The 12574-nt window shown below is 47.1% G+C and overlaps 1 protein-coding gene across 1 annotated transcript in view; it reads right to left on the bottom strand.

Moving 5' to 3' along the window:
• cacna2d4b (calcium channel, voltage-dependent, alpha 2/delta subunit 4b) overlaps window positions 1-6160 on the bottom strand; it is a 43757-nt gene extending 37597 nt beyond the window's left edge. Inside the window, exons 1-2 of the mRNA XM_047034267.1 lie at window positions 5660-6160; window positions 2270-2351 (exon numbers count right to left, since the gene is read on the bottom strand). Coding sequence (XP_046890223.1) covers window positions 2270-2351; window positions 5660-5808 — 231 coding nt within the window. The 5' untranslated portion in view covers window positions 5809-6160. The remainder of the gene's footprint in view (window positions 1-2269; window positions 2352-5659) is intronic.
• Window positions 6161-12574: the final 6414 nt, after the last annotated feature.

Genomic DNA, 12574 nt, shown 5'->3' with positions numbered 1-12574 from the left:
CCTTTGGAAGCGGGATTTTCTGCCGTGACAGCAATCAAACAATAAAGGTATAAGGAATGCACTTCGGGTGTCACTGTCGTAGCTTAGTCTTGTTTACACATAAAAGTGGGACTGACAGATCGAAAGCTAGCTAGTAATATAACGATGGAAGACCAGGCTAAGAACCGTAAAGATGGGGCTGAAAGATTAAGAGAAAACATCACAGTCACTAGACAAGGTTTTACCAATTGAAAAACGGCTATGTTTATTTGACATAAAGCTCCAAAAACTATTTTTCACTCAAATCAGCAAATTCGCTCTGCGCGCCTGCATTGGTGTGAAAGTCGCTAACTAGGATCACATCAAACCCAGAATGTGCATGCATTAGCAGGGCAGCTGTGGTGGCGTAGGCCTATACGGAGACCGGTTCTGGTGGGCCAGTTTGGATCAAAGTCCAGGGCCTATCTTTCCTTCCAGTCCGTCCCTGCTGGTCCGTGAAAATAAGTCCTACATGAAACCAGTCTGTGGCGCAAAAAAGGTTGGAGACTGCTGAGGTACAGTGTAGGGTAGATATAGGTAGAGTGTAGGGTAGATATAGGTAGAGTGTAGGGCAGAGTGTAGGGTAGATATAGAGTAGAGTGTAGGGTAGATATAGGTAGAGTGTAGGGCAGAGTGTAGGGTAGATATAGAGTAGAGTGTAGGGTAGATATAGGTAGAGTGTAGGGCAGAGTGTAGGGTAGATATAGGTAGAGTGTAGGGCAGAGTGTAGGGTAGATATAGAGTAGAGTGTAGGGTAGATATAGGGTAGATATAGGGTACAGTGTAGGGCAGAGTGTAGGGTAGATATAGAGTAGAGTGTAGGGTAGATATAGGGTAGATATAGGGTACAGTGTAGGGCAGAGTGTAGGGTAGACATTGGTAGAGTGTAGGGCAGAGTGTAGGGTAGATATAGGGTAGAGTGTAGAGCAGAGTGTAAGGCAGAGTTTAGGGTAGATATAGGGCAGAGTGTAGGGTTTCACCAGGGGCCTACTGAGGAACCGTGAACATTTTAGAGTTTTTGGGTCAGACTATGTGGAAACCAGGAGAGGGGTAACATCCCACTGTCATGTCTTTCATTTAGTTCCTTCGGTGTTAGGAGGGCTGCCAGTTCTGTATGTTAGCCCAAAGAGCTGCCAGTTCTGTATGTTAGCCCAAAGAGCTGCCAGTTCTGTATGTTAGCCCAAAGAGCTGCCAGTGCTGTATGTTAGCCCAACAAGCTGCCAGTGCTTTATGTTAGCCCAAAGAGCTGCCAGTGCTGTATGTTAGCCCAAAGAGCTGCCAGTTCTGTATGTTAGCCCAAAGAGCTGCCAGTGCTGTATGTGTTAGCCCAACAAGCTGCCAGTGCTGTATGTTAGCCCAAAGAGCTGCCAGTTCTGTATGTTAGCCCAACAAGCTGCCAGTTCTGTATGTTAGCCCAAGCTGCCAGTGCTGTATGTTAGCCGAGGAGTGGGGAACCTTTTTTCTGCCAAGGGCCATTTGGATATTTATAAAATCATTCGGCCGTACAGAATTATCAACTTAAAAATGTGCCTTCTATATTTGGTCAAACATTTAATTAACTCACCCCTAATGTGATGGCTGGAACTGCTTCTCTTTGGTGAGGTTTGTGATGTTAGCTGGCACGGATGCAGCATGTTTTGACTAGGGGTGCATCGAACATTTCATGATTACGGAAAGGGATCGCATTATTTTTTATATTGCTACCATTTTTGAGACTGCTCATCGATCTGAGTGTTAATCAGGCGCGGAGCCACGTTGAAAACATTCGGGGCCTAGCCCAGACCAACAACGTATTCTGGGTTAATTTGAAAGAATGTGTGGAATTCCTCGGTATATTGCTACGCAACGCTGCTCGCCTCCACGGTCCTCTTCCGCATATTAAAATAGTGCTGCTGCCAACGAATAATGCACCTAATAATATGGTTCCTGCAGTGCCATGGCGGGCCGGACCAAATTATTTCGCCGGCCGCATACGGCCTGCGGGCCGGACGTTCCCCACCCCTGTGTTAGCCCAACGAGCTGTCAGTGCTGTATGTTAGCCCAACGAGCTGCCAGTGCTGTATGATAGCAGATGAAGGGTAGATAGCAGATCTAGGTTAAACCTAATTCTGTTTTGATAGAATGTTATTGCCCATCTTCCTCCCCTATAAAAATTGTACATGTTTTGTTCCAGTTAAACAAAACATACACATTTGCTAAAAAGTTAAGACAAAGTATACATACACAGCAATGTGTCAACTCAAACATTTACCTTTTGTAGAAGGAGAGATCCAGAGAATTTAGTTGAAACCTCCCGCAGTTGCCCAGACAGTGTACTGGCCCATTTCTGGACCCTGAAACAAAGACAGATATTTCAGAAAAAAACAATAATCTACTGCAGTGTCCTTTTCCTGATGACACAGGACATACACAATCATCACTTAATTTTGCGCTTTATTGTGTCTAAATCCAGACTGTTCAGAGTTTTTAAAAAAAGGTCCGTAAAATCACAAGAGTAAAACCAAGAGGATAATCTGTTCACTGTAGACGTGGGTCAGTAGTGTTCCAGGTGTGTCCTCAAACACATGAAGAGATTCTGCAGAAACTATTGAACACAAATAATATACAAACAGATTTATCCCCATCATGTTGAGATTGTGTTTCTTGTGTGTAATTCCTATTGCACATTCAGATATGGGATTGAATCAAGATTTTTTTCCAGGAATACGTACACAAAACATTTCACATACTGAATGTGAAATTATGATACCACAAACAATGTGTTTAAAGAGGCTTAACCCCCATAAATAGAGGCCAGGTGGAGATGGATGAGGTAGCTACTCTATCCCATAGCCCTAGCTTAGCCTAGCCTAACCTACTCTATCCCTAGTTTAGCCTAGCCTAGCCAACTCTATCCCTAGTTTAGCCTAGCCTTGCCTACTCTATCCCTAGTTTAGCCTAGCCTAGCCAACTCTATCCCTAGTTTAGCCTAGCCTAGCCTACTCTATCCCTAGTTTAGCCTAGCCTTGCCTACTCTATCCCTAGTTTAGCCTAGCCTAGCCAACTCTATCCCTAGTTTAGCCTAGCCTTGCCTACTCTATCCCTAGTTTAGCCTAGCCTAGCCAACTCTATCCCTAGTTTAGCCTAGCCTAGCCTACTCTATCCCTAGTTTAGCCTAGCCTACTCTATTCCTAGTTTAGCCTAGCTTAGCCTACTCTAGCCCTAGCCTAGCCTAGCAAATATCAAGCCCATCCCAGTGTAGCTTGCGGGAGCCTGGCAGAGAGAACAGCAGAGAAGGCCACAGGTGCTGAAGACCAGAGCACTCACAGGATTACGATAGTCGACCATCTCAGGATCAGATGAAGAATACCAACATGTCACACATCCACACGGTTTGGTTTTGATGCAACAGGACTGAAGCAGTGTGTTTGTCTCTGTGTTCATTGACCTTAACATATGACAGCTCTGTTAGTCCAAATGGCACCGTGGAACTTCAACCTTTACTGTCGGTCAATCCCCAGACAACATATCATTTTCAAAGATTACAGGGTCAGCCAGGGTAGTGCTCATCAATAGAGCAGATTTGTGTCAGTTCAAGGACAGAAGTGCCTTGTCCAAGGGCACACACAAGGGCACCCTTCACTGACCTGCTACGTTCACACGAGACTGGGTCATGCAGCACATCATATGAAACCTACTCAATAAAACCCTGACAGCCGTGAATGTGCAAACTTTCATGGCGATTAAAACCCATTCTGATGAATCGGCTCCTACGAGTCTTTCTCAATCCTGTACAAGTCTGGGGCACAGTTATAGTTATGTTTCATTATTCACTTTTTGAAAATGGCAAATCTGCACCTTCTCATTTTTCATAAAGAAAATTGTCATTGCAATAGTTATAAAACAAAGCTGTACCACCAACATCAGAAAACAAACCTATGCCCCGGGTACAAGTTAAGACCGATCCACAAATTGTGGTTGTGCTCGCAGCGTTGCTGTGACATCACCCCGCAGCAGCGGGGCCGCGGAGGCACGTCAGGTGGCGGTCTACTCATCACATGTGCTTCCTGTTGGAACACGGCATCCAACCTCCACAGCCATCTGTGGGCCAGTCTGGTTCCCTGGCAACGGTTCCTACCACAGTAACCCTGGGGGGCGCCCAGTAGTGCTCACACACTTAGGTCTCATGACTGCCCCAATCCCCTTTCAACTACATACTGCCAAAAAGAAGAACAATTGTTTTACTAGCATGTCAAGAAAAAAAACATAACAGCTGATGCTGTAATAGTTTATGCAAGCGGTACAAGCTTGCTGTGTGAGCCAGAAATTGTGAGACAAGAATTGTTGAAAAAGCAATGGGGTCATGCGGTTGCGTCTGATAGACTAGCTTAAAAACCGATGGGCTGGTTAGCTATGTAAGCTTTTGGCCACTCTGACGAGAGATAGCTTTGGGTCAGTGTGATAGTTAACCTGGCTCAGGGCTTTACATCTAAGCTCCTGTGAATATCCAGTTTGTGCAGTGGTACTGCGGTGGTTTGGGAGATGTAATCTTCCTAGCGTAAGAGGACACAGCACAGAACAAGCAGCTTTCCCCATAGTACCTTAGAGAATACCGCTGCTCATCATTAAAGGCCCCAAGGAAGAGATGAATCGCCCCAAGGGATTCAGGGACATTTAGTGAAATGTGACTAACGCTGAGCAGACCGAGTGGTCTAACAACGCTTGATAGCTTTCAGCTGAGTAAAAACAGGGCTGAATTCCACACATGGGGCTTGGAAGGATTTGGACCATGGAAAATCCGAGCTCTGTCAATAACGAATCAAATCATGTTATCCGGCGTTGCCTTGCGCATCCTCTTGTGCAGAGGGGTGAGTGTGCGGACATTGGGCGAGCAGGGCGAGGACTCAGGCACAATTAATCTCCTTAGCACATGGGAGTTTTTTGGGTGCTGTGATTCGGGTGACAGTTGGATGCAGTTCAATTATATGAGGGGAGGAGAGGCGAATCAGGGTCACTGTGCAATCAGTCCCTCAGGCAGCAGCTGCAGACTGACAACAAGCTCCAGTCCCTCTGACATGGTCAGGGAGGCCGGCTGGAAGGAATCAAACCCTGTGGTACGATGAGCTGGGATCTGATGGTAGACTGGGGGCTTTTTGGAGCTCTCTCAGATTCAAGAATATTGTACTTTTCCTTGCGACCGGTTGAAAGCAATCAGCTTACTTTTAAGTCAAAAACTGTTGATGTGATCGTCTATAAGGCCGTCTCCCCTTGTCTCTCGCAACTTGAGGTTTGAACCTCTGGAAATATGTTTTCCCTAAATGTTTTAAATGTCGCAGGGTTATGGTTTGCGTGTGTATTTGGACCTGACTGGACCTGACTTGACCTGACTGAAACTCAAACCCTGCTATTAGGCCTACATCCAACGCCTGTGATGACCATAACAAAGTTCTGATCAACTGACTGAACCCTGATGTTGAACATCTGAAGATATCTACCACCTTGAAATTGTCAATCACATTGTGAATCCTAACAAGGGATAAAGCAGACCACCAGATACAGGAGTTTTTAGACATGTGCCAGCCAGGCATGTTTCAGTTACAACCACTCTAGCCTTCAGGGTCTGGGTTTGGGGGCAGCAGAAGGCCACTTCCACAACACTTACGTCTCTGGGGGTATCTTCATCTGAGCGTGTGTGGTGAGACAGAGCCAGTGAAGACACAGGACCCACAGTCCCAGTCTCAGCCCTCCAGTCCTGGGTTCCATCCTGACTTCGCTGACCGAAGGCATCATCATCCGTACTGAAAAGTCCATAGTAATATCTTAACACCCAAACAGATCCACTTCCATATCCATACGCCTTAGGAAAAAAAAAAAAGTGATGAGAGATATTCCAAAAAAGGTTTTCTCATGTTGGCTAAAGCAAGCCCAGGATATCTTCCCGGCTGAGGATGTTGAAGGACAGAGCCAGTGTGCCCTCCTGCTCCTCCGCTCTTCCAGCCACTGTCACCGTCATCCTCCTGTCCATGATCCACTCATCCTCTGAAGACTCCACCGCCGTCGCTCAAACCTCAGTCCCACAACCTGTTGGAGTAACCCTGAATGGAGCTAAGGTGAAAACGAACCCAGTCGCAAACTCTCAAAACAGGAAGAACAGGAACCAAAAGAAAACAAGAAGTTGTGATGTTCCAGCTCTTCTAGCTTCCTGCCTGTGAGAATCCCTGTTTGTTGCTGTGAGCTCAGAGCAGGTCACTGTCCAGACAGAAACACTGTCACTGCTAGGGGGGGGAGGCGGGATAGAACAGCCATCGATATTCTGAGTTGATGCGCTGTCTCCTCTGTCGCTCAGTTCACAGCGTAATCTACTTGGATTAAACTCCCTTACCACCGAGATGGGGAGCAGAGGGGAGTGAGAGGAGGGGAGCGGAGGGGTGGAGAGGAGAGGAGAGGAGAGGAGGGGAGGGGAGCGGAGGGGTGGAGAGGAGAGGAGGGGAGGGGTGGAGAGACAGGGGGGGGAATACAGACAAGGAACGGGAGGACACGAGGGGAGGGGGGAAAGAGGGGGGTTTGGTATATCTAAGAGGATTATTGTGATTTCTGGAGACAGGACTTGTCCATCCAATCAGTGGTAGTGAAATAAAAGCCTGAAAGGTTTGTTTTACTGGGAGAGCAAGACATAGAGCCTAATACTGCCCTCCCAACACAAACAACCTCACGCTCAGAAACTCTCTGGCACTGAGCGAGGAATCCGATCAGCGAGGAGAAAAGATTTTCTGGCTGGACACACACAACAAACACTTGTGTTACAAGACCTCTCTACGTGTGGTTTTCCTCCAAACTTTCTTTTTAAAATTGTCTACAATATTGTTTTTCATTTGAAGTTTGAATATGATGATTTGTATCCAATGGTATTTTATGCAGGTCTGATCACTGCTTTAATACCAACGTTTGGATGTTGAGGGATACGCTACATTAGTGGAGCTCCAATAGGGGGATGCTAAATTTAATCTTTTAAAAACCCTATTAGGGGACTAAGCCGGTTCTACAGTGACCTATTCTATCTCATTAAGAGCATTTCTTACCCATGACATTCTTCATAGAAAAGGATTTTGATTCCCAATCTATTTTGGTAAAGTCCACAAGTGAGTATTTGTCCCAAATAGAGCATAGTTTCTTATTTGCTTTATTCTAGAGCATCACAGATATGCAGCCATTCTATCGTTTAAAGGTTGCAAGTGAAAAGTTACACAATGTCATAATTCTCCCCATGTGTTTGATCATGAAGGCACTACAATTATGCATTAAATGTAGTCGTTTTCGCTTTTTCTTCTTCTCTAATTATCTCAAAGTGTAATGGATTGTGAAGCTTCGACTGGAGTTCCATGCTCATGCCACACAGCAGGGAAATTAGTTATCCAACAGCTCCCCCTGCAGACAGGTGACTGCACTTGCACCTCAGGCAATGGGCAGCACACCATATCCCAGCTGGATTCATCACAGCGCTAAGCTCATGGGCTGTACTGTAGAGTAGAAGGGTCCAATGCTAGGTTCTACTCTGCATACACCTACAGAGATATTTAGGATATTCAGTGGATAAACAAATATATAGACTGGAATTTAATCATTTTATATTAACAGATGCTTTAGGAAGTGATTGTTGTTAAATTACTGGAATACAAAATTATATCTATTTTCTAAAACATCATGATCGGTTTTGTTACAAGGTTGTGACTCAAACAGCCTAAAAGAGAATTCTCAGCATGATGATAAGAATCCTGTATTCTCAGAGTATCTTTTGTGTTAAACTGGTTCTTGGTGGACAGCCTTGTGTTGCTGCAGTGGGGACCTCAGCTTTCCTGACATGGCTGTAGTAACTCACTGTAAGCCTGGTGTTATATTCCTCTTCCCAGCAACCAGAGCCGTGCTCTTTGACCATCGCACAGCGTGGCTGAGTAAATCACCCACAGATATCACCCACACTGCAGTCACCCCAAAAGGCAGCAAAATGACCAAATGAAAAGTCTTAGCTAGAACTGTCAATAATGTTGTGATTCATGTGGCATATGGGGACTAACTGTTGCTGCTTATACTGTACACACCAGTGTTCACGAGCAAGAATAAAACCTTGCCCTGGATAACTAACTATCCCCAGATTAAAACTATGATATAATGAAATACATAATTCTGTCTTTAAAAACAAAGTTATGAAAATAAGTGTAGTCCCTGTTTGTACATGCAGGCTGATCCTGACCAGAGAACATGAGGAGGACTCTTGTCTGTTCCCACCTCACACTGAACACAGGCACAGATGTCTTGGAATATAAATTGTATTTATTGCAACTTTATTGTACATGTTCCTTCTGTAAACAGTACATCTTTCATACCCCTGTCACACTGCCCTGCCCTGCCAATGCACTATGCAGAATAGGAACCAAGCTCAGGGGACACCAGCATAACATACCACTCACATAGGTAAGACCTCTACTTTCAGTAAATACTATCACTTTCAGATGTGCCCAACTTATGTAAGAAGAACATCTTCATTTCATCAAGCTATACTTGCAGAGAACCTATTTTATTGGCCGAAGACTTAGGGTTAGGGTTGCCCAAGAGATATGCTTATCATTCAGAACCTGCTAAATCAACTTTGTCTCAACACAATACAGCCGACAAGACTGAAGAGATCTCTGGAACGCCTGCTGATCCTTGCCTGGGTAGCCTGCTTCATCCAGAACATCAAATGGACTACCCTCTCTCCTCCAACTGCTGGTGTAACCCATCACGTACCATCATGTCTGGCTAGCAAAGTCCTCAAGCCCTCTGATATGGGGGACTTAGTCAGCCTCCTGTAGAACAATAGCCGCATTGATGCGATCTGGCCCCCTCGCCGTCCCTACCCCTCAGAGACTAGCGGTGGGCAAACAGTCGGGGTTGACGGGGTTTAGGGGCTAATAGGGGGGCAGCAGGGCTTCGGTACAGAGGATGAACCCTGCAGCTGTCGCCTGGCACACGGGCAGCAGGGCTTCGGTACAGAGGCTGAACCCTGCAGCTGTCGCCTGGCACACTTCAGCCTCAGGGAGGAACGACAGAACATGTCAGAGCCAAGCGGCCTGCTGTGGGCGCTGGGGGAGCTCTTTCAGTGCATGTGGAGATGGTGGTGGGGGGGGGGGGGTTAGTGGGGGGAGGGAGGCTGGTGGGGAGGGGGATTAGTGGGGGGAGGGAGGCTGGTGGGGAGGGGGGTTAGTGGGGGGAGGGAGGCTGGTGGGGAGGGGGGTTAGTGGGGGGAGGGAGGCTGGTGGGGAGGGGGGTTGGTGGGGGGAGGCGAGACAAGGTGGAGGTGGAAAGGGGAGTTAGCAGAGGGAGGGAGGCTGATGCTGGTGGTGTCCGTAGAGAGGGAGGGAGAAGGCTGCTGGTAGTGGTGACCCCTATGGTGCTACCGGTATCCCAGGCCTCTCTTGATCCAAATCTGCCCTCCATCTACCCTGCCAGCCCTGGCCATCGAGCTGCCCCAGCTGTTGAGCACCCACCTTGCAGACCTGCAGTCCCACCTCTGGTGCCCCTGAGAGCCAGGCCCCCCGAAGGCTCTGCTGAGGCAGGAAGACCCACGCTGTCTAAAATCAAGGTGGTTCAGGGATGATGCCATCAGCAATGACAGCTAAAGAGGAGATCTCAAGGCTGTTACTGATAACCTGTCAACAGATGCTGATATATTACCGGTTGGGAAAAAGGGCTTAGAAAAAAACATCTTCCACTTAGCACAGCAGAAAAACACACCTGGACATGAAGGACTTGGATGTGCAGCCAGACCTAGTTCACCAGGGCATCAGGGTAGCGGTGTGGTCCGGGGGGGGGGGGGGGGGGGGGTTCAGCCCCGTGTTCAGCCAGTCAGGTTCTAGCGAGGGAGAGGTGCCGAGAAAGGCGGTGCTGAGTCACGGTAATTAAAGACACTAAAAATACGCCAGCATTTGTTTAAGTTAATGGGCTATGTGCTACAGTATACCCACCACAGTGCTACCAGGCAGAACACGTCTAGGGTTTCTCTGCTGAGAGGACAGGATGCCGGGCATGACAGGTCAGGAAAGGGCCTGGGGGAGGGGGGCCTGGGGGAGGGGGGGCCAGGGGAGGGGGGCCTGGGGAGGGGGGCCCGGGGGAGAGGGGCCTGGGGGAGGGGGGGCCAGGGGAGGGGGGCCAGGGGGAGGGGGGGTCAGGGGGAGGGGAGCCAGGGGAGGGGGGGTCAGGGGGAGGGGGGCCTGGGGGAGAGGGGCCTGGGGGAGGGGGGGCCAGGGGAGGGGGGCCAGGGGGAGGGGGGGTCAGGGGGGAGGGGAGCCAGGGGAGGGGGGGTCAGGGGGAGGGGGGCCTGGGGGAGAGGGGCCTGGGGGAGGGGGGGCCAGGGGGAGGGGGGCCAGGGGGAGGGGGGCCAGGGGGAGGGGGGCCTGGGGGAGAGGGGCCAGGGGAGGGGGGCCAGGGGGAGGGGGGGTCAGGGGGGAGGGGAGCCAGGGGAGGGGGGGTCAGGGGGAGGGGGGCCAGGGGGAGGGGGGGTCAGGGGGGAGGGCACAAGGGGCTAGGGTGACAGTCGTCTAGCCCCTGCCCTAGCAAAAGAGAAAGGGAGACATACTCTGGAATATTCCGATGAAACTTTATGAAGGTATCAGGATGCTGCAGTGATCTCAGTAGGCCTTTCATATGTTTCGGGAAAACTATTGTCAATATATACTTTGATTAGCTGAAATGATAATAGTACATTTTATTATCGATTTTTGTTGTGTAATAATAATAGTTTAATACTATCTTCCTATCAAAGCACAGTAGGGATAAATTGTTTACCTCTAATACTTAACTACACAAGCATGTAGTCTCAAGCCACATTAAAATACAACAAATGGATGTTTACTGTAGGAACCAATATTTCACAAATGTTAGAGTAACATTTGACCAATGGGACTGTATATGACAACTAGAGAGGATACAATTTGTGGACATATTGTGCTTGCATTCGTCACTGCTGGGGTAGTTTATTTAACCTACAAACCTATTGTTGGAATTAAATCAATATCAATTGTCCATAATGTTTAAAGATTTGGAGAAAGATACGAGTTTTCATGGGGTGTAGTTACTTTTTCATGTTACTAAAGACAAACACAACTGACATTACTGTGTCTTTGAAAAAGTGTGTTTATTATTGATGAAGATTGCACAGATTAAAAAGTATACACCACAGTCTGCTTTAGTGGCTTATTGTTTAAAGGTAAGACTAGTTATATTGCTACCTCCATAGCTGGCTAAAACTAAAATACACGGAGTTGATGGTACAGGAAACATAGCTAGATGCAATATTATCAACTTGTACCTGTGGTGTTAGTTCTGACAGCAGCTAGGCTAGCCATTTGCAGTTTTAGAAATCTACTAACCAGCTAAGCTAACTAAAACTGTGAAACAGCTGCAGCAGAATATAAATTTACAGTACATTTACATGACAGTACATTTAGTCATTTAGCAGACGCTCTTATCCAGAGCGACTTACAGTAAATACAGGGACATTCCCCCTGAGGCAAGTGGGGTGAAGTGCCCTGCCCAAGGACATAACATCACGTGGACCGGCCGGGAATCAAACTGGGAACCTTCTGATTACTAGCCCGACTTCCTCACCGCTCAGCCATCTGAGAGTAGCTATGTTTTTTGCGATATCACCACAAGGGCTGGGCGATATATTGAATATTAGCGATAATATCGCAATGTAAAATGTGAAAATATTGTGAATAACGAATATAAAATAAATGAATAAAAGCACTAAAATGGCACTTTCACAGGCACTCTCTTCTGCTCTCTTATTGTCCTGTCACATAAGGACCTCTGCATGAATTGTTCCATGTGAGGTCCATTTTATCAAGTTGCAAGTACCATGTTATGGCAACTGCTTAAATTTGCACAACATATTTTGTACTTTGTAACAATAGCTGTTTTATCTAAATATTTTGTTATTTAAATGCAAATGCAAACATATCGAGATATATATCGAATATCGTAAGTTTTTTACAATATCGAGATATAATTTTTAAAAATATATTGCCCAGCCCTAATCACCACCCTGGTCTGTACCGTTTGTCAGTTGTATTTAGCTATGTAGGCTTGACTATGTTTCACCGGTCACTGCAAATACATGAAGCTCCACCAGACAGACAGCGCCAGTAAACCACTCCAGTCGGCCATTGTTGCTAATGTACACAGGTTTGTGACGTCATATGCCAGCAGTACCTAGCTAGCTAGCTCCAGTTGTACTTTTCACCAAAATACAGAATTTCAATAGCGGCTCCCTGATGCCCGCAAATTCTATACAATCTCCTGGAAATCTGGGAATTTGTACTTAGAGCGAGAGAGAGACTGTCCAATGGTCATTTTTGGTGGAGACGGGTCCACATCGCGCATCCTTATTGTGTCCCGGGGGGGGGGGGGTGCATGAGCTGGTTGAGGGGGGGCATCATGCGTCCGGATTATAGAAGCCTGCATGTTAAAGGAAACATACACAAAGTGGCACCCAGTCACACATTTATAACATGTTTCCACACAATAATCCACAATAAAT

Source organism: Hypomesus transpacificus, chromosome 14, assembly GCF_021917145.1.
Source record: "Hypomesus transpacificus isolate Combined female chromosome 14, fHypTra1, whole genome shotgun sequence".
Taxonomy (NCBI): Eukaryota; Metazoa; Chordata; class Actinopteri; order Osmeriformes; family Osmeridae; genus Hypomesus; species Hypomesus transpacificus.
Note: the sequence above shows the minus strand (reverse complement) of the source record. Positions and strands in the feature narration are given on the sequence as shown.